The following is a 20,744-nucleotide window of genomic DNA, read 5'->3' as shown; positions in this document are numbered from 1 at the left end:
CTTAGTTCCTGACATGTTTGGAGAGCTCCTTGGTCTTCATGGTGCCACTTGCTTGGTGGTGCCCCTTGCGTTGTGGTGTTGCAGACTCTGGGGCCTTTCAGAACAGGTTTATATATACTGAGATCATGTGTCAGATTATGTGACACTTAGATTGCACACATTTTGTAACGGGGTTCTTCCTGGGAAGGAGAGGCGGACCAATACGCAGCATGGTTGAAGTTCATGGTTCTTTAATAAGAAAAACTATACATGAACAAACTACAAAACAATAAATGTGAAAACCCGAAACCAGTCCCGTGTGGTACAAACACTGACACAGGAGACAATCACCCACAAAACCCAACACCAAACAGGCTACCTAAATATGGTTCCCAATCAGAGACAATGACTAACACCTGCCTCTGATTGAGAACCATATCAGGCCAAACACAGAAACAGACAAACTAGACACACAACATAGAATGCCCACTCAGATCACACCCTGACCAAACAAAACATAGAAACATACAAAGCAAATTATGGTCAGGGTGTGACACATTTGGACTTTATTTAACTAATTATGTGACTGATATTACTGTTCTAAAACATGTTCTTGGGTTTAAAATAATAAATACTGAAACTTTCAAATTAAGTTTGTGAGTGAGTTAAAAAATTGCTTTCATTAGCTTTTTCTCTCACTGCCCTGAGTTTGGCTGTTTTGGATCTACGAACATTTCCATTAACTTTTTGCTTAAGGAGAAACATAGAAATGTCCAATAACCTTTTTGAGGAATAGCAACTTTGCTTAACTTCCTTCTTAAGTCTATAGTTAAGGAAAAAATGGCTGTTAAGAAGTTATTTCTTCTTAACCCCCCTGTTGTTTTCCAGTCGAATTGGACCTATTTACATGTTTTCTCTCTGAAAAATGTAGTTGATTTAATCTGATTGCCATAAGGTTCAATGACTTTGTCCACACAGGGCATCTGAACACACAAAATACATTTAGATGATTTTCACTACATTTTGGGTTTTATTTAACTTTTGTACACCTGTGGTGTTCCCGGTCAAAAATGACCAGTCATTAGAAATGAATTGGTGAGACTACAATTAGTGTATAAAATTGAGTTCAGGCACATGCACATTCATCAGATGGACACACTTCTTCTCCCAGACCCCCACATGCATGTGTGTTTGAGCACACACACACACACACCTCACTCCCCTTCTTGGCTTCCATGGCAAACCCCAAGGGGACCTTTCCCAAAAATAATCTTTCCCCCACGGGAACCACACCTGTTGGCATTCTCACAAACAATCGCAACATTGTTTCAATAATATATGGAACTTTTCTCGCAGCTCTGGTATATAAAGCTTTTTTCATGTCTTGCTCACAATTAATTCTGTGGCAGCCCAATGACCAAACGATATACTGTATGTGAGGCTCTTGATCATATCTTTGATCATGACACTGGTGAGGAGGAGAGAAGCCAGGAAACTGACAGTGGAGATGCATTAGAGGAAGAAGTGTCAGAAGTTGAATGCAATACCGAATATGATCAAGACCAAGAGACTACCGATGTGGAACAATCCAGTGATGAGGAAGAGGGCCCTGCTGAGGTTGTTGTTACATTCCGGTCAGAGAATGGGAATTTGTCCTGGTCTTCATCCCCACCTGAGAGGTCGGCTGTCGGCTGAAAATGTTATCAGGATGACCCCAGGGCCATCGAGATACGTCATATCCCAGGTTGATGACATAAAATCCTGCTTCGAGCTGTTCCTGACAGAGTCCATCGAAACTATAGTGATAAACATGAGAAACTTGGAGGGGAGACACGTTTACAAAGACAACTGGAAGGAGGTACACCGGACAGACATCCAAGCATACGTGGGTCTCTTGATTTTGGCTGGTTGGTACAGATCCAGTAACTAATCTACCACCAGTTTATGGGATGCAGAGTCTGGTCTGCCAATTTTTTGTGCCACTATTTCACGTGTTGTCACGGGTGATTCGCTTCGACAACCGTGATACAAGACCAGGCCTCCGTCAACAAGACAAGCTGGCAGCGATCAGAGAGATTTGGCACAAGTGGATGGAGTGGCTGCCACTCATCTATAACCCAAGTCCAGACATCACAGTGGATGAGTGTCTGGTCGCTTTTAGGGAACACTGCCAATTCAAACAGTACATGCCAAGCAAACCGTCAAAATATGGAATAAAGATATGGGCAGCATGTGATGCCAGGACAAGTTATGCCTAGAACATGCAGGTTCACACCGGGATACCTGCTGACGGTGTTCCCGAAAGGAACCAGGGGAAGCGGGTGGTCCTGGAAATGACTGCAGGTCTCCAGGGGCACAACATAACGTGACAATTTCTTCACCTCATATTCTCATGGTCAGGAGCTACTCCCCCAAACAATGACCATGGTGGGCTCGGTCAGGAGGAACAAGCCTGAGTTGCCTCCTGCCTTATTCACTACCAAGGACAGGGATCGTTTTCCCTCTCAATTTACCTTCACCGATACACACACTCGTGTCCTACTGCCCGAAGAAAAATAAGAACGTGCTTCTGATGACAACTCTGCACAGGGATGTCGCTGTGAGTACCAGGGAGGACAAGAAGTCCAACGCTGTCCTGGATTAGAACAGGAACAAAGGGGGAGTTGACAAATTTGATACGGTATGTTACTTTTTATCTTTCAAGTCTCATGTACTTTTTTTCCTATTACCAGATTGTTTTATCTGCACCATAAAAAATAAGACATGTTGTTGTTTGGTGAAATGCTCATTGAATTTGTGAACAATATGGAGTGAATTCTATTCATTTGAATATGTAAATATTCGCTTGATGCAATTTTTCACGTTACCATGCAAGACATGAAGTATCAATTGCATGTAGTCATTATTTTATTTACTGATTGTTCTACTTTTACAGGTTACTGACACATACTCTTGTAAGAGGATGATGGCACGTTGGCCCATGGTGGTGTTCTTCAACATCCTAGATGTGTCGGCCGACAACGCGTTTGTGGTGTGGATGAAGGTGAATCCAGGCTGGAAGCAGGGGAAATTCTTCAAGAGGAGACTATTCCTTGAAGAGTTGGGGAAAGCCATGGTGGCACCCCTCATTCAAAGGCGTCAACATCTTCCTCAAACACCATCCTCGGCTGGATTGGTGAGAAATATACAAGGGCCAGAAGCAAGATCTATGGCCACCAGAGACAGAAGAGACAAAAGGAAGAGGTGCAAAAGAGATGTCAAAACGAGCATTATGTGCCATAACTCCAGTGCATATATTTGCAAGGCACATGCAACAACCACCAGGGATTGTCCAACATGTGCACGAGAACACACAAAATGTAACCACCATTGATTGACAGCTTGTGAACATTTGAATGTTTTTGTTATTGTTAGTAATACTGTTATTGTTACTGTTGTTCTTTAATGTGTTCAGACATTCATTTTGTAATATGGTAAAGTTGTCATGTGTAGTTTTGGGCCTATGTCCTTTCTTTACTTATAAAATCATACCGGTCAGTTTTGACCGTGAACACAACAGATGTTATTTTGTGCCACTATTTAAACATTTGAAATGGTTTCAAAACAAATGTCCTTATTAAACGTTGACACAAAGTAGTCTATGATAAATAGCACAATATATTTCATCTGAGTATTTTTATAGTCAAAATAATCCATACATTATGCTTTTTTTACTCAATGAGGTCAATGAGGTCTACAGGCCATAAATAGCAAATAGAAGTTCAAAACTTGTAATGTTCACAATAACTTAAGTTGATTAAAAAGATCTAACACAACATTAGGTAATAATATATGTATCATTATAGATTTATAATCAGCTATAATGGGGCGGTCATTTTGGACTGGGAACACAGAATTAATTAACATGAAACGAACACAACAGGAGGATTAATTAAGAAGGTTTTGTCAATCTGGGCCTTCATGCCATGAACTGGAACTCCTCAAAAACATCTGCCGCCTTTCCGGAAGGTAAATAATGTAACACTTCCTGGCTTGAAAGAAGTCGCGTGTTTTAAAACTTTTGCACTGACGAACCTACATGGGTTTTTCTCCAACGTCTTAGTATTGCTACTACAGCTAATGACCTGTGTAGTAGCTTCATATAATTAATATGACACAATGTTCGTTTGAAATGCCGTTGTAACTTAGTAAGTAACAAGCTTGTTCCTTGCATGATTAGAGTAAGCTAGCTAGCCGGCTAACGTACGTAAGTTAGTTCAGGAATTGTTGGCCCATGCCATGTGTCTCACTCTGTATCGATTAAAACGTCATTTGGAATAGTATATAGCAAGCAAGGCAACGTTGTCCAAAAGGAATTTGTTTTGTTGAGTTCATTGACTTGTGTTAGTTGGTAGTATTCATTGAGACTTAAAAGAACGGTAGTATCAGCTAACGTTAGTCCAACATGGTCTTCTTCACGTGCAATGCGTGTGGTGAATCACTAAAGAAAGCCCAAGTCGAAAAACATGTGAACATGTGCCGTGGATGTGAAATTTTGTCATGCATTGACTGCGGGAAAGACTTTTGGTAAGTGCTTGTGAATGTTTTTTTCCCTTCTTGCTGTGTTGGGTACATCGCAGTTTGGTTGCTTGCTTTGCATAGCCAACATTGAACCAGTATCTGTCTGCGTTTAGACACCTCTAACGCCCAAAAGGCTCCGATTGAAGCTCTCATTCACTAGCTGTGTAAGCGTTATAACGTTAAAATACGTTCGTTGATCACTACATATGGAGTTTCGCTGAGTAACTATCTTAATTCACTCCCGTTACGGCTGATATGTACTTTCAAAAAAGGTCACAATAAAAATGTATGCATTGGGGCTGCCGAAGAGGCACTTTTTAGGTTGCTTGTGCATTTTTATTTAGACCTTATTTGGAAGTACATAAAAGTCTAATTGCATTCATCAAATACTTCGTAAAACACAGATGTAGACTAACAGTGAAATGCTTACTTACGGGCCCTTCCAAACTATGCAGAGAAAGAAAGTATACGAAATAATAGAAAGTTAATAACATGTAATAATAAATACACAATTGAGTAACGATCACTGGCAATATACACCAGGTATCAAATCAAGCTGTATTTATACAGCACATTTCAGACATGGAATGCAAAGCAATGTGACTCACAGGCAAAAAATTGAGGGGGGAAAAGCTCTATTACCTCAACAACAAACTTAATTTAAAAAAAAAACGTGACATATGGAAAGCAAAGCTAAACAAGATGAGTTTTAAGATCTCTTTTAAATATTTCCAGTTTTGTCCCCCCCCTTAGGTTCTCTTGCAGGTTATTCGAGAGGCTGAGGGCATAGTAACTAAAGGGTGCATTGTTGTGCATTTTGGTCCTAGGCTTTGGGATAGTTAAAAGGCCAGTGCCAGAGGGACCTACTGGGTGCATAACTTAAAAGCATATCTGACATGTATTGGGTTGCACAATAGTGGATTGATTTAAAAACCAATAGAAGAATCTTACAATTAATTAAAACTCACAGGCACCCAGTGAAGAGACCTTAAAACTGGTGTAATGTGTGCTATCAGTCTGGTCTTGGTCAGGGCACTATTATGTCCACTCTAAGGAAATGGGAGACTGTCACAAACACGATGGTGTGTCACGGGACTAGTCTGAAGGTAACCGTTACTGGTTTAAAAAACAAACAAATGGAAGTATGAAGGCAGTGTTGTGCTACCTTAAAAAAGGGTTAAATATGTGTTTAAAAAATATGTGTATATGTTAGAGGCCGACCGATTTTTCAATACCAATACCGATTATTGGAGGACCAAAAAAAGCCGATACTGATTAATCGGACATTAAAAAAAATATATATATATTTGTAATAATGACAATTGCAACAATACTGAATGAACACTTAACACTTAAGAATTATTATTTTAACTTAATATAATACATCAAATCAATTTAGTCTCAAATAAATAAGTAAACTTGTAAAATTTGGTTAAATAATGCAAAAACACAGTGTTGGAGAAGAAAGTAAAATTGCAATATGTGCCATGTAAAAAAGCTAACATTTAAGTTCCTTGCTCAGAACATGAGAACAAATGAAAGCTGGTGGTTCCGTTTAACATGAGTCTTCAATATTCCCAGTTAAGAAGTTTTAGGTTGTAGTTATTATAGGACTATTTCTCTCTATACCATTTGTATTTCGCATACCTTTGACTATTGGATGTTCTTATAGGCACTATAGTATTTCCAGCCTAATCTCGGGAGTTGATAGGCTTGAAGTCAAACAGCGCTGTGCTTCAAGCATTGTGAAAAGCTGCTGGTGAACGGAGGAAAGTTTGGTTTGAATGAATGCTTACGAGCCTGCTGCTGTCTACCACCGCTCAGTCAGACTGCTCTATCAAATATCAAATCATAGACTTAATTATAATATATAATCACACAGAAATACGAGGCTTAGGTAATTAATATGGTCAAATCCGGAAACTATAATTTCAAAAATAAAAAGTTTATTCTTTCCGTGAAATACGGAACCGCTCCGTATTTTATTGAACAGGTGACAACCCCAAGTCTAAATATTGCTGTTACATTGCACAACCTTCAATGTCATGTTATAATTATGTAAAATTCTGGCAAATTAATTACGGTCTTTGTTAGGAAGAAATGGTCTTCACACAGTTCGCAACGAACCAGGCGACCCAAACTGCTACATATACCCTGACTCTGCTTACACTGAACGCAAGAGAAGTGACACACTTTCAGGCACCGCATTGATTATATGCAACACAGGACAAGCTAGATAAACAAACTAGTAATATCATCAACCATGTGTAGTTAACTAGTGATTGTGTTAATAAGATTGATTGTTTTTTATAAGACAAGTTTAATGCTAGCTAGCACCTTACCTTGGCTCCTTGCTGCACTCGCATAACAGGTAGTCAACTTGCCATGCAGTCTCCTCGTGGAGTTCAATGTAATCGGCCATAATCTGTGTCCAAAAATGCCGATGACCGATTGTTATGAAAACATGAAATCGGCCGTTTTGATTAATCGGTCGACCTCTACACCAGATACTGGGAGATTTAATTCAGCAGGACAATAACCTAAAACAAAAGGCCAAATCTACACTTGAGTGAATTGTTTTTTAACCTAAATGTGCTTGAAAATGTATGTGAAGAGTTGAATGATTTCTATCCATGATCAACAAATATGACAGGATAATTTTAAAAAGAATAATGGGCAAGTATTGTACAATCCAGGTGTGCAAAGCTCTGAGACTTACCCAGAAAGACTCACAGCTGTAATTGCTGCCAAAGGTGATTCTAACGTATAACGTGTATTATCTCGGGTTCACATTGTCATTATGGGGTATTGTGTGTCGTTGGGTGAGGGAAAAAATCTATTGAATCCATTTTGAATTCAGGCTATAACACAACAAAATAAATGTGGAATAAGTCAAGGGGTATGAATACTTTCTATAGGCACCGTATAACTAGGACTAAACTGATTAGGTATTGGGATAGATACCAGCCGTAATTGGAGTAAATGAAGATGGCTGCTTAGTGAAACTCCATATTTTGCGATCAACAAACGTGTTTTGACGTAACACTTGCAGAGCTGGTGAATGGGAGTTTGAATCTGTGCTTTGTCTCAAACACATATACTGGTTCCAGCCAACATCACACGTTGAACAGGTAAATGATTATGATGGGTACATAGCTATTCTATGTCTTCCCCCAACAGGGGAAATGACTACAAGAACCACATCAAATGCATCAGCGAGGATCAGAAGTATGGGGGCAAGGGCTATGAGGCTAAGTCCAACAAAGGGGATGTCAAACAGCAACAATGGATTCAAGTGAGAAATTGATCGTTCATCTGAGTTCCCTCTTTTGTTTCTCAGCACTTTGTGGAGTAGATGATTAATGGATGAGATTTTTCCATAGAGGATCCAAGAAGCCATGAACAAACCAGGAATTGGTGCCAAGCTGAAAGATGTTCTAAATCAAGTCAGTTCGTATGACAACGTCCCACGAAAGAAGTCAAAGTTCCAGGTTGGTTATTTCTATGGTTGCTAAGGATATGATGGTCCGTTTATTGTCAGTGGTGCGTGACTTTGTGCTGGCCCGCAGTGTCCGTTTACTGCTATTTTATTTTTGGCTTGCTGAAATGTTAAATCACTCTGTTGTAATAATGCTGTCACGTGGTGCTCACTCCATCAGAACTGGATGAAGAACAGTCTGAAGATCCACAATCCCACGCTGCATGACCAGGTGTGGGACATCTTTTCAGCAGCAACCAGCAGCGTGAGTATCTCTTAAAGGAAGGGTGTTAACATAATTAGGGTCATTTAGCAAACACTTATCTAGGGATGCACCGATATTATAATTTTTGGCAGATACCGATATTTTCCTTGCCAAAAACCACAATACCGATACCCAATATTACATTTTTAAGCAGCCTTTTAAGCATTCTAGTACAGTTAAATAGTTGAAACACACACACTGGCCAAAGGTTATTTTGTTGGCATTTACGTATGTCCCTATTACCAGTAAAACATAATCAAAACCTATTTCTTTCACTTACTTGCTGTGCTGTTTCGTTGTTCATTTGTTCAGTCGTTTCATTCTCAACCAGAATTTCATCATACATGTCAAGCAGTGATGTTTCAGCTCTGTCTGTCTGTGGCCTCTTCTGTCGTGGGTCCTCTTCCTCGGTGTGCACTGTCACTGTGTCCTTTTCCATCTTGTCCAACTGTCTGTAACATTTCACGTAAACCCTGTTTCTTGTCTGCTTCGAAGTAGTGGTCCCTGTACCTAGCATCGAACATGGTGGCGACACAGTAAAGAGGCTCAGAGAGAATGCCACTGAATCGCTTGTTCACAGCCTCTTGTAGAGTACTTTTGCAAGTTTTAACAACACGGTCTGTGTTTTGTTGAGCAGGCTTTTTAATGCCATGTCAGAGGGTATCACGTCTGCTGCAGATGCAGTTGATGAGCATATTTCTCGAGTCAGTGGAGCTAGGAGTGTGTTCATGTTTCCAAGGTTCAAACTAGAGGTCGGCCGATTATGATTTTTCAACGCAGATACCGATTATTGGAGGACCGAAAAAGCCGATGCCGATTAATCGGCCGATTAAAATAAAAAAAAATATTTAGAAAAAATATTTAAAAAATAAACATATATATATATATATTTTTAATGTATTTGTAATAATGACAATTACAGCAATACTGAATGAACACTTATTTTAACTTAATATAATGCATCAATAAAATCAATTTAGCCTCAAGTAAATAATGAAACATGTTCAATTTGGTTTAAATAATGTAAAAACAAAGTGTTGGAGAAGAAAGTAAATGTGCAATATGTGCTATGTAAGAAAGCTAACGTTTAAGTTCCTTGCTCAGAACATGAGAACATATGAAAGCTGGTGGTTCCTTTTATCATGAGTCTTCAATATTCCCAGGTAAGAGGTTTTAGGTTGTAGTTATTATAGGAATTATAGGACTATTTCCCTCTATACCATTTGTATTTCATTAACCTTTGACTATTGGATGTTCTTATAGGCACTTTGGTGTTGCCAGTGTAACAGTGTAGCTTCTGTCCCTCTCCTCGCTCCTCCCTGGGCTCGAACTAGCAACACAACGACAACAGCCACCCTCGAAGCAGCGTTACCCATGCAGAGCAACTACTAGAAGGCTCAGAGCGAGTGACGTTTGAAACGCTATTAGCGAGTGCTAACTAGCTAGCCATTTCACTTCGGTTACACGAGCCTCATCTCGGGAGTTGATAGGCTTGAAGTCATAAACAGCGCAATGCTTGATGCACAACGAAGAGCTGCTGGAAAAACGCACGAAAGTGCTGTTTGAATTAATGTTTACGTGCCTGATTCTGCCTACCACCGCTCAGTCAGATACTTAGATACTTGTATGCTCAGTCAGATTATATGCAACGTAGGACACGCTAGATAATATCTAGTAATATCATCAACCATGTGTAGTTAACCAGTGATTATGATTGATTTGTTTTTATAAGATAAGTTTAATGCTAGCTAGCAAATTACCTTGGCTTACTGCATTCGAGTGCAACGAGAGAGAGGCAGGTCGTTAATTGCTTTGGATTTTTTTTCTTTTTTTCTCCTTTATTTAACCAGGTAGGCTAGTTGAGAACAAGTTCTCATTTGCAACTGCGACCTGGCCAAGATAAAGCATAGCAGTGTGAACAGACAACACAGAGTTACACATGGAGTAAACAATTAACAAGTCAATAACACAGTAGGAAAAAAAGAGAGTCTATATACATTGTGTGCAAAGGGCATGAGGAGGTAGGGGAATAATTACAATTTTGCAGATTAACACTGGAGTGATAAATGATCAGATGGTCATGTACAGGTAGCGATATTGGTGTGCAAAAGAGCAGAAAAGTAAATATAAACAGTATGGGGATGAGGTAGGTAAAGTTGGGTGGGCTATTTACCGATAGACTATGTACATCTGCAGCGATCAGTTAGCTGCTCAGATAGCAGATGTTTGAAGTTGGTGAGGGAGATAAAAGTCTCCAACTTCAGCGATTTTTGCAATTCGTTCCAGTCACAGGCAGCAGAGAACTGGAATGAAAGGCGGCCAAATGAGGTGTTGGCTTTAGGGATGATCAGTGAGATACACCTGCTGGAGCGCGTGCTACGGGTGGGTGTTGCCATCGTGACTAGTGAACTGAGATAAGGCGGAGCTTTACCTAGCATGGACTTGTAGATGACCTGGAGCCAGTGGGTCTGGCGACGAATATGTAGCGAGGGCCAGCCGACGAAAGCATACAGGTCGCAGTGGTGGGTGGTATAAGGTGCTTTAGTAGCAAAACGGATGGCACTGTGATAAACTGCATCCAGTTTGCTGAGTAGAGTATTGGAAGCTATTTTGTAGATGACATCGCTGAAGTCGAGGATCGGTAGGATAGTCAGTTTTACTAGGGTAAGTTTGGCGGCGTGAGTGAAGGAGGCTTTGTTGCGGAATAGAAAGCCGATTCTAGATTTGATTTTAGATTGGAGATGTTTGATATGAGTCTGGAAGGAGAGTTTACAGTCTAGCCAGACACCTAGGTACTTATAGATGTCCACATATTCTAGGTCGGAACCATCCAGGGTGGTGATGCTAGTCAGGCGTGCGGGTGCAGGCAGCGAACGGTTGAAAAGCATGCATTTGGTTTTTACTAGCGTTTAACAGCAGTTGGAGGCCACGGAAGGAGTGTTGTATGGCATTGAAGCTCGTTTGGAGGTTAGATAACACAGTGTCCAAGGACGGGCCGGAAGTATACAGAATGGTGTCGTCTGCGTAGAGGTGGATCAGGGAATCACCCGCAGCAAGAGCAACATCATTGTTATATACAGAGAAAAGAGTCGGCCCGAGAATTGAACCCTGTGGCACCCCCATGGAGACTGCCAGAGGACCGGACAGCATGCCCTCCGATTTGACACATTGAACTCTTGTCTGCAAAGTAGTTGGTGAACTAGTTAACTGTAAGGTTGCAATATTTAATCCCCTGAGCTGACAAGGTGAAAATATGTCGTTCTGCCCCTGAATGAGGCAGTTAACCCACCGTTCCTAGGCCGTCATTGAAAATAAGAATGTGTTCTTAACTGACTTGCCTAGTTAAAGAAAGGTATAAAAAATATTTTCTTTAATTCATTAAAAAAAAATCTGGCTTTCCTCAGTACGAAATTCTCGTCGACCCACTGTGCTGTCAGACTCAGCATGTTCATGGGGCTGACGTCGCTGGTCCAAATGTCAGTCATGAAGCTAATAGCAGTGACGCCCATAGCAAGTAGCTCATGGCTGTGTGTTTCAACAATACTATCTAACTCTGGTAGGGCAACATCTGAAAAATAGCGCCTACTTAGATGTGTGTACCGGGGCTCGAGGTGCTCAACCAGTCGGCGAAAGCTAACATCATCCACGATAGATAACGGTTAATGTTTAAGGGTAATGAATTAGGTTATCTTGGCGTTAATGGATTTCGTCTTTGAATTGTCTCTTTCTAATGACTGCTCGACTTGAACTTGTTTAGTTGTCTGGGGGTGATGCACTTTCAAATTAGTAATTAGGTTTGTGGCATTGACAGATTTCACTTTCTCCCCTCCTCGGGAAATAATAGCAACACAGACGTTGCATATGGACATTTCGTCATCTTCCTTTGACACTTCAAAAAAATAGATCCACACAGCAGACGTGGGCTAGGTTAGTCAGCTTTGACATTGGTTTTGCACATCGATGTTAATCTAGACGTCAGGCCGATGTTGGCATTTTTAGCTAATATTGTCCGATTCCAATATGCTTACCGATAAATCGTGCATTCTGAGGGTGAATGAGCAAGACAAAAGATTTAAGTGCCTTTGAATGGAGTATGGTAGTAGGTGCCAAGCACACCGGTTTATGTGTTAAGAACTGCAACACTGGTGGGTTTTTCACACAACAGTTTCCTGTATGTATCAATAATGGTCCACCACCCAAAGGACATCCAGCCAACTTGACACAGCTTTGGGGAGCATTGGAGTCAACATGGGCAAGCGTCCCTGTGGAACGCCTTCGACACCTTGTACAGTCCATGCCCTGACAAATTGAGGCTGTTCTGAGTGCAAAGGGGGGTGTAACTCAATATTAGGAAGGTGTTCCTAATGTTTTGTCCACTCAGTTTATATGATATATTAAACAGAATCAATGTGTATTTTTACAAATCATGTGACGTTAACTAAAGCAATTGATTTAATTTTCATAATTCAAAGCAATGTTATATGAATAAACTTTTGATTTTAGCTGGCTCCCGAAGCCCCGAATCAGACTGAGGAACCCAGGCAGTCTGTTGCTGAAAGCAAGACCGAGACTAATGAGAGCCATCAGAATGGCGCATCGGAGGAGCCACCACCAGAGAAGAAGAAGTTGAACAAGCGTGAGCGCAAAGAGGCAAGACAAAAGAAAAGCGGGAAGAAAGAAAAGAAAGCCCCGGAGAACGGTAGCACCGAGGAGGAGGAAGCAAGCGCAGGCAAACGAAAGGACAAGAAAAGGAAGAGGAGTTCTGAGGAAGATGGGGAGCAAAAAGGCCACGATGCTGGAGGAGAGGTGACCACCAAGAAACGGAAGACCAGTAAAAAGGACAGTTCCGAAGGTATATAACACATTTTCAGGGGGTTCTTTTCTCAAGTGAGTGTGACACTCTGCGTTTCTGCTCTTCTTCACACTTGCTGTTGGAAAATGCACATTAGTCTTTGATTCCGTTTCTTTTTATTCTACCTTCCAGATGACCAAAACACAGAGGCGGCTGAGGAGGAGGCAGAGGGTGCTGCAGGAGAAGCAAGTTCCAAAGGTACCAGTTATTCTGGGAATGTGCTCATTGTCCTGCATAGTTTTCATAGTGAGAAAAGACTTGGGCTCCATCCAAATTCACCACATTGTTTTCCCGAAGTGTGCACTTGCACATGGCCCTTTCATGGATTGAAAAGCATTGGCTGGAGGGAGTTTTCAACTTTGTTAAATCCATGCCCGAGAAGGGTGCACACTTTGAGAAGAGTGGAGAATTGGGACGCACATTGGACTTAGGTCATTACCTCAGTTTTTTACATTTTCAAAATGTTGCCACCAGGGGACAGTGTTGACACATCCCTTTGCTGCAGAGTAGGCATACATAAATGTGCTTTCAATAATAGTTGGAAACAGTGATTATTAGATATCAGACAAAAGCACCTTTAATTTTAAATTGTCATGCATGTAGTAAGACTCAAGCCACCCAAGTCATAGACTGTTCTCTACTACCGCACAGCAAGCGGTACTGGAGCGCCAAGTCTGTGACCCCAAAAGGCACCTGAACAGCTTCCAAGCAGTAAGACTGCTAAACAGTTCATCAAATGGCTACAATTTACATTGAACCTCCCCCTCTTATTTATTGCTTTATCCTCATTGTTTTACATTGACTCCATTGCACTGGCTATATGCACATTCACTAAGGACACTTACTAGACTACGCACACACTCATTGACACTCCAACACAGACACTACATACGCTTACACACACAAAAGACACACTCATATTGACGCCACATACACTTTCACACTTCACATACGCTGCTGATACTCTGTTTACTATATATCCTAGTCACTTTTACCCCTAACCACATGTACAGTGCATTAGGAAAGTATTCAGACCCCTTCCCTTTCTTCACATTTTGTTACGTTATAGCCTTATTCTAAAATGGTTTAAATGCATTTTTTCCCTTGTCAATCTACACACAATATCCAATGGCAAAGCGAGAACAGGTGTAGAAATTTTATCAAATGTGTTAAAAAAATGCAAAAATGGATACCTTATTGACATAAATATTCAGACCCTTCGCCATGAGACAAGAAATTGAGCTCCGGTGCATCCTGTTTCCATTGATCATCCTTGAGATGTTTCTTCAACTTGATTGGAGTCCGGCTATGGTGAATTCAATCGTTTGGACATGATTTGGAAAGGCACACACCTGTCTATATAAGGTCCCACAGTTGACAGTGCATGTCAGAGCAAAAACCAAGCCATGAGGTTGAAGGAATTGTCTGTAGAGCTTCGAGACAGGATTGTGTTGAGGCACAGATCTGGGGAAGGGTACCAAAAAATGTCGGCAGCATTGAAGGTCCCGAAGAACACAGTGGCCTCCATCATTCTTAAATGGAAGAAGTTTGGAACAAGCAAGACTCTTCCTAGAGCTGGCCACCGGGCCAAATTCAGCAATTGGGGGAGAAGGGAGGTGACCAAGAACATGATGGTCACTCTGGCAGATCGCCGGAGTTCCTCTGTGGAGATGGGAGAACCTTCCAGAAAGACAACCATCTTTGCAGCACTCCACCAATCAGGCCTTTATGGTGGAGTGGCCAAACGGAAGCCAATCCTCAGTAAAAGGCACATGACAGCCTGCTTGGAGTTTGCCAAAAGGCACCTAATGTACTCAGGCCATGAGAAACAAGATTCTCTGGTCAGATGAAACCAAGAGTAAACTCTTTGGCTTGAATGCCAATCGTCACATCTGGAGGAAAACTGGCACCCTCCCTACGGTGAAGCATGGTGGTGGCAGAATCATGCTGTGGGGATGTTTTTCCACAGCAGCGACTGGGAGACTAGTTAGGATCGAGGGAAAGATGAACGTAGCAAAGTACAGAGATCCTTGATGAAAACCTGCTCAGGACCTCAGACTGGGGTGAAGGTTCACCTAAACACATAGCCAAGACAACACAGGAGTGGCTTCGGAACAAGTCTCAATGTCTTTGAGGGGCCCAGCCAGAGCCCAGACTTGAAGTCGATCAAACATCTCTGGAGAGACCCGAAAATAGCTTGTGCAGCGACGCTCTAACCTGACAGCTTGATAGGATGTGCAGAGAAGAATGGAAGAAACTCCCCAAAACTGGTGTGCCAAGCTTGTAGCGTCATACCCAAGACGACGTGTGGCTGTAATCACTGCCAAAAGTGCTTTAACAAAGTACTGAGTAAAGGGTCTGAATACTTACGTAATGTGAGATTTCGTTTCTTTTGTGCAAAAACTTCTAAAAGCCTGTTTTTACTTTGTCATTATGGGGTATTGTAGTAGATTGATGAGGGGAAAAAGTACAATTTAATCAATTTTAGAATAAGGCTATAACGTAACAAAATGTGGAAAAAGAGAAGGGGTCTGAATACTTTCCTAATGCACTGTAAATACTGTACCTCAACTCCCTCGTACCCCTACACATTGACTCTGTACTGGTACACTTTGTATATAGCGTCTTTATTGTTTTTGTTCTACTATTTCCTTTTTTATTTGTCTTACTTTTTAACGCTGCACTGTTGGGAATGGGCTCGTAAGACAGCATGTAACTGTGAAGTCTACACCTGTTCTAGTTGGCGCATGTGTCCAATACAATTTGATTAGTCATGATCAGCTAATGCTCTTGTTTGACTTCCAGGCAAGTTCAATTGGAAAGGAACGATAAAGGCAGTCTTAAAACAATCTCCTGAAGAAGGACTTGCGGTGAAAAAACTCAGGAAGAAGGTATGTTCATCTGAATCAGACATCTATGAATATTGTGTGTCACACAAGATAGTTATAGGTCAGCTTTTCTGGCATCTCACTTTTATTTGTACATTTGATCAAATATAGTTCATACATACTACTGGAGCAGCATGTTTAACAATTTTACATTATGCCTGTAGGGCTAGAATAGTGATATGACATGGTCATGATTGTAATTGTCACTGTTTTCACTAATGGCACAATTCATTTTTCCTTCCAGGTTTTGTCAGCTTACTACTCATTCAGCGGAGAGGGGAATTTCAAATCAGAAGAGGAGCTGCTCGCCCTGTTCAACAAGAAGATTAAAGGCAACCCCAAGTTTAGAGAATTAAAAGACAAAGTTAGACTTGTAAAGTAGATGTGAAGTAGATCATGAATTCCAGCATGGCTGTTTTAACAACTCACCGTCGTCTTCAGTGGTGTATGCGTGTCATTTTAAAGACGTCATCTGAAAGATTAAATCATTTTTGAACACCAAGTCATAACCCTTTACTGACTTTTAATTGGACACCAATGTTGTCTTGTTTCTTTAAGACTAGAAACAATGCAGGCTTTAGTGTAAAGAGCCACCGAACATGCCAATTTGCACATGTTTTTCTGTTGCTCATTAGGAAAATGAGATTTCAGTCTTGGAGGTGTGCTTCCTGAAAAATTCCACGTTTGGTTAATGATGTTTGTCCCCTATGAGACACTAGCCTATTTCATGTCCTCAAAATCCCCAGAAAGAATCTATAACTCAAGAACTCCGTAATAAATGTTAACGCTTTTGCCGAGGATGTTTTAGTTCAGCAATTTTACATTTAACTAAGGTATTTAGTGCAGTATTTCTGAAGTTAGAAAATATGAGACATGTTGTCTTATGTAAAGAAAGTCAGAGCTGCTGGGCAGGTCTGCCTCACTGTCTATGCTATTGGTTAAAGCGCAATCACCGTAGCTGGTCATCCCATGTTAGTGGGAAAATGGACATTGTCAAATCAGCACCCAACCTTAATTTACCCATTGTGACGTACGGATGTTCCAAACTCTTTTGGACATGACTGACGATTTAATATGATTATTTACACTGTAGTCAATTCTGACACTAGAATAACTGTTTCTGACTCGTATCCATGCCAAATAGGCTGTTTTCAAGGGGATTTGTTGCTTTTTAAAAGCAGTCGCTCTGTTTGCAACATGTTCATTTGAATAGAGACACTTGTTTAATGATTGGTGTGAACGGACCTAATGAGTGTTCTGTAAAAGCAAGACTGACAAATGGAGGTGGTTTAGAAGCACCTGTGTGATAAGGGCTTACCAAGAAAAACTTCCAAACGGACTTATTCGAGACAAAGAAGTTGGAGCACTTAACAAAAAAGGCAGAGATTAATTAGTTGAATTATTTCTTTTGGAAGTTTTTCTTGGTTAGCCCATTCGATGGATGTTTGTCATTGTTGTCTAACACCCCTCCTATTTTCCTGTTTGCTTTAGTGCGGAGGCCCACCTGGACTCACCCCAGGCTAATACTTAGGCTTTAGTTCAGCAAGATAAACACTGTCTTGTTGCATGCTTTGTTTGTTTAATCGTTTGCATCCTATTAATTGAGCAATAAGAATTTACAAAAATGATTTTCATGTGCTTTAGGGTTAATAGTGGTTGTGGAGGATACTGGCTCTTTCACATTCCAACCCACAGTACGGCTGTGAAACGGTACCTTATCTCTGGGATTGGATGTGGAAGGGGAGGGGTGCACCTGAGGTGAATTTGACTCTCACACGGGACGGGGCTAATGCACATTCCTCGGCACCCAGAACGGGGTTCATTTGGCCGGGTACACAGAAGCGCCATAGAATCAAGACATTGGTGTCAGCCTCAGGTGAAGTTTTAATGCTGTCTGATTTCCACCACTCAAATGTTACCTGCATACACACACTCACTGCACACAAACACCCACGGCCACAGTCACTAGGAGATGCTGGAGGAAATATCCTCAGCTTTATGAAGCTCCTGCTAATCCTTCCAAGTTTAACACTGATCCTCATTCATCGCTGCGCTTACCTGTAATTATATATTGCATACTTTGGGTATTAGCAAAGCTGTTACTCAAGTTTGCAAGTATTAAAATGGTGTTTTCTGGACAGTATTGGGGTTCAAGCTCACATTTTTAAATTGTTTTTCAGTGCAGACCTTACAGAATACTCCAAAGCATAAATGTCATTACACGAATAGTCTTTATTTCACTAAATTGTAACATGGTCATAAAGAGCACATGTTTAACTTCTTAATAAATATGTTTCCCATCTCAAGAGGTTTGAACTTGTTAAAACATCTCTAGCCATCTATATGGGTAACAGAGTTGATATGTTATGCTCAGCGCGCTCAGTTTTCCACCACAAAACACCAGGAAATTGGAAAAAAAGTAGAACCACCGCACCTGCTTTTTATACTGTAATTTGACTATTAGATGTTCAATATGTTTAAAATTAAAAGATTAAGGAATAGTTTTACTTCAGTTCGTGTTAGAGGGTTGACATTAAACCGGATGGACAGATGTAAATTAATCAATAATCACATTTAATAAGTAAAAATCTTCAGAAATGACATTCCCAAAGCAACAAAATAACTAGGGCTTTCCACTGATGGTGAAAACCGGGTTTAACCTTGGTGTTAACTTGGTTAAATTATTCCTAGAAGTTGGACAAATATGACCAGACATGCCGAAACAGGGATCTTCAGATAAAACAAATGGTTTAGTTAGAGCATAGATGGGTTATCCAATTGTTAATAAATAAAAAAATGTAAGACAGGTTTACACACTTATTTGTCTAAAGAACTTAAAAGGCACTATTTGTGGAGCGACCCACAAGACCTCGCATGATATTGGCTTTGGACATTTCAAGAATACTGCTTGCTCAAGCTGTAAGTATTGATCCAAGTAATAGTACTGAAACATGATTACACATGGTTAGCTGATGTTAATGCGAGTGTAGCGAAATGCTTGTGCTTCTAGTTCCGACCATGCAGTAATATCTAACAAGTAATCTAACCTAACAATTTCACAACTACCGTATACACACAAGTGTAAAGGAATGAATAAGAATATGTACATAAAAATATATGAATGAGTGATGGCCGAACGGCATAGGCAAGATGCAGTAGATGGTATAGAGTACAGTATATACATATGAGATGAGTAATGTAGGGTATGTAAACATTATATAAAGTGGCATTGTTTAAAGTGGCTAGTGATACATTTATTACATACATTTTTCCATTATTAAAGTGGCTAGAGTTGAGTCAGTATGTTGGCAGCAGCCACTCAATGCTATTGATGGCTTTTTAACAGTCTGATGGCCTTGAGATAGAAGCTGTTTTTCAGTCTCTCGGTCCCCGCTTTGATGCACCTGTACTGAACTCGCCTTCTGGATGATAGCGTGGTGAACAGGCAGTGCTTGGGTGGTTGTTGTCCTTGATGATCTTTTTGGCCTTCCTGTTACATCGGGTGGTGTAGGTGTCCTGGAGGGCAGGTAGTTTGCCCCCGGTGATGCGTTGTGTAGACCTCACTACCCTCTGGAGAGCCTTACGGTTATGTGCAGAGCAGTTGCCGTACCAGGCGGTGATACAGCCGACAGGATGCTCTCGATTGTGCATGTAAAAGTTTGAGTGTTTTTGGTGACAAGCCAAATTTCTTCAGCCTCCTGAGGTTGAATAGGCCCTGCTGCGCCTTCTTCACCACGCTGTCTGTGTGGGTGGACCATTTCACTTTGTCCGTGATGTGTACGCCGAGGAACTTAACTTTCCACCCTCTCCACTACTGTCCCGTCAATGTGGATAGGGGGCTGCTCCCTCTGCTGTTTCCTGAAGTCCACGATCATCTCCTTTGTTTTGTTGACATTGAGTGTGAGGTTATTTTCCGAGGGCCCTCACCTCCTCCCTGTAGGCTGTCTCGTCGTTGTTGGTAATCAAGCCTACCACTCTAGTGTCGTCTGCAAACTTGATGATTGAGTTGGAGGTGTGCATGGCCACACAGTCGTGGGTGAACAGGGAGTACAGGAGAGGGCTGAGAACACATCCTTTTGGAGCCCCAGTTTTGAGGATCAGCAGGGTGGAGATGTTGTTACCTACCCTCACCACCTGGGGGCGGCCCGTCAGGAAGTCCAGGACCCAATTGCTCAGTGCCGGGTCGAGACCCAGGGTCTCGAACTAAATGACGAGTTTGGAGGGTACTATGGTGTTAAATGCTGAGCTGTAATCGATGAACAGCATCCTTACATAGGTATTCCTCTTGTCCAGATGGGTTAGGGCATACAAATAGGTTTGCATGTGATATCACGACACGGGTTATCTAGCCAATTTAGTGAACTGGCCACCAGAGGCAGCACCTTCAACCTTTTTAAATATACAAACATATTCATACAATATTCATGAATAGATTTCACTGGAGCTACAAAACCAGTGAGGTGCTCAGATGAATTTCAAATGTTCACTTGAATCTCATACATCCTCGAACGGCAGCTGGCATCTACTGTGCATGTTTATCAAGCTACGCTGTGGTAGTGTCATTATGGGGAAACAACCCGAAAACAACTCAGGTGTGTCACTACCCATAAGCTGATGAGTGATGGACTTACCCAGTAGCACACTATGTTACTAAGAGAGACAAATGTAAAGTTATTTTGAAAGGCTATGCAAACAAAAGCAATGCCTGAGTAACAAATGAGT

The 20,744-nt window shown here is 41.1% G+C and overlaps 1 protein-coding gene across 1 annotated transcript; it reads left to right on the top strand.

Annotated features, from left to right (window-relative positions):
- The first annotated feature begins 3,993 nt into the window (after nucleotides 1-3,993).
- Nucleotides 3,994-16,524, top strand: lyar (Ly1 antibody reactive homolog (mouse)). The gene is made up of 8 exons (XM_029682478.2): nucleotides 3,994-4,545; nucleotides 7,720-7,834; nucleotides 7,923-8,030; nucleotides 8,199-8,282; nucleotides 12,786-13,134; nucleotides 13,267-13,332; nucleotides 15,940-16,025; nucleotides 16,267-16,524. Exons 1-8 carry the CDS (start codon nucleotides 4,424-4,426, stop codon nucleotides 16,402-16,404), a joined length of 1,068 nt encoding a protein of 355 aa, XP_029538338.2. The 5' UTR covers nucleotides 3,994-4,423; the 3' UTR covers nucleotides 16,405-16,524.
- The last annotated feature ends 4,220 nt before the right edge of the window (nucleotides 16,525-20,744 follow it).

Source organism: Oncorhynchus nerka, linkage group LG15 (assembly GCF_034236695.1).
Source record: "Oncorhynchus nerka isolate Pitt River linkage group LG15, Oner_Uvic_2.0, whole genome shotgun sequence".
NCBI lineage: Eukaryota > Metazoa > Chordata > Actinopteri > Salmoniformes > Salmonidae > Oncorhynchus > Oncorhynchus nerka.
The sequence above is the reverse complement of the archived record's forward strand: the minus strand, read 5'-3'. Positions and strand labels throughout refer to the sequence as shown.

Excerpts from the sequence above, each read along its gene's own strand:
- lyar (XM_029682478.2), top strand. The coding sequence starts at position 4,424 with ATGGTCTTCTTCACGTGCAATGCGTGTGGTGAATCACTAAAGAAAGCC. Across the intron at positions 7,835-7,922 it reads AACAGCAACAATGGATTCAA|AGGATCCAAGAAGCCATGAA; the intron begins GTGAGAAATTGA and ends ATTTTTCCATAG. Across the intron at positions 8,283-12,785 it reads TTTCAGCAGCAACCAGCAGC|CTGGCTCCCGAAGCCCCGAA; the intron begins GTGAGTATCTCT and ends TTTTGATTTTAG.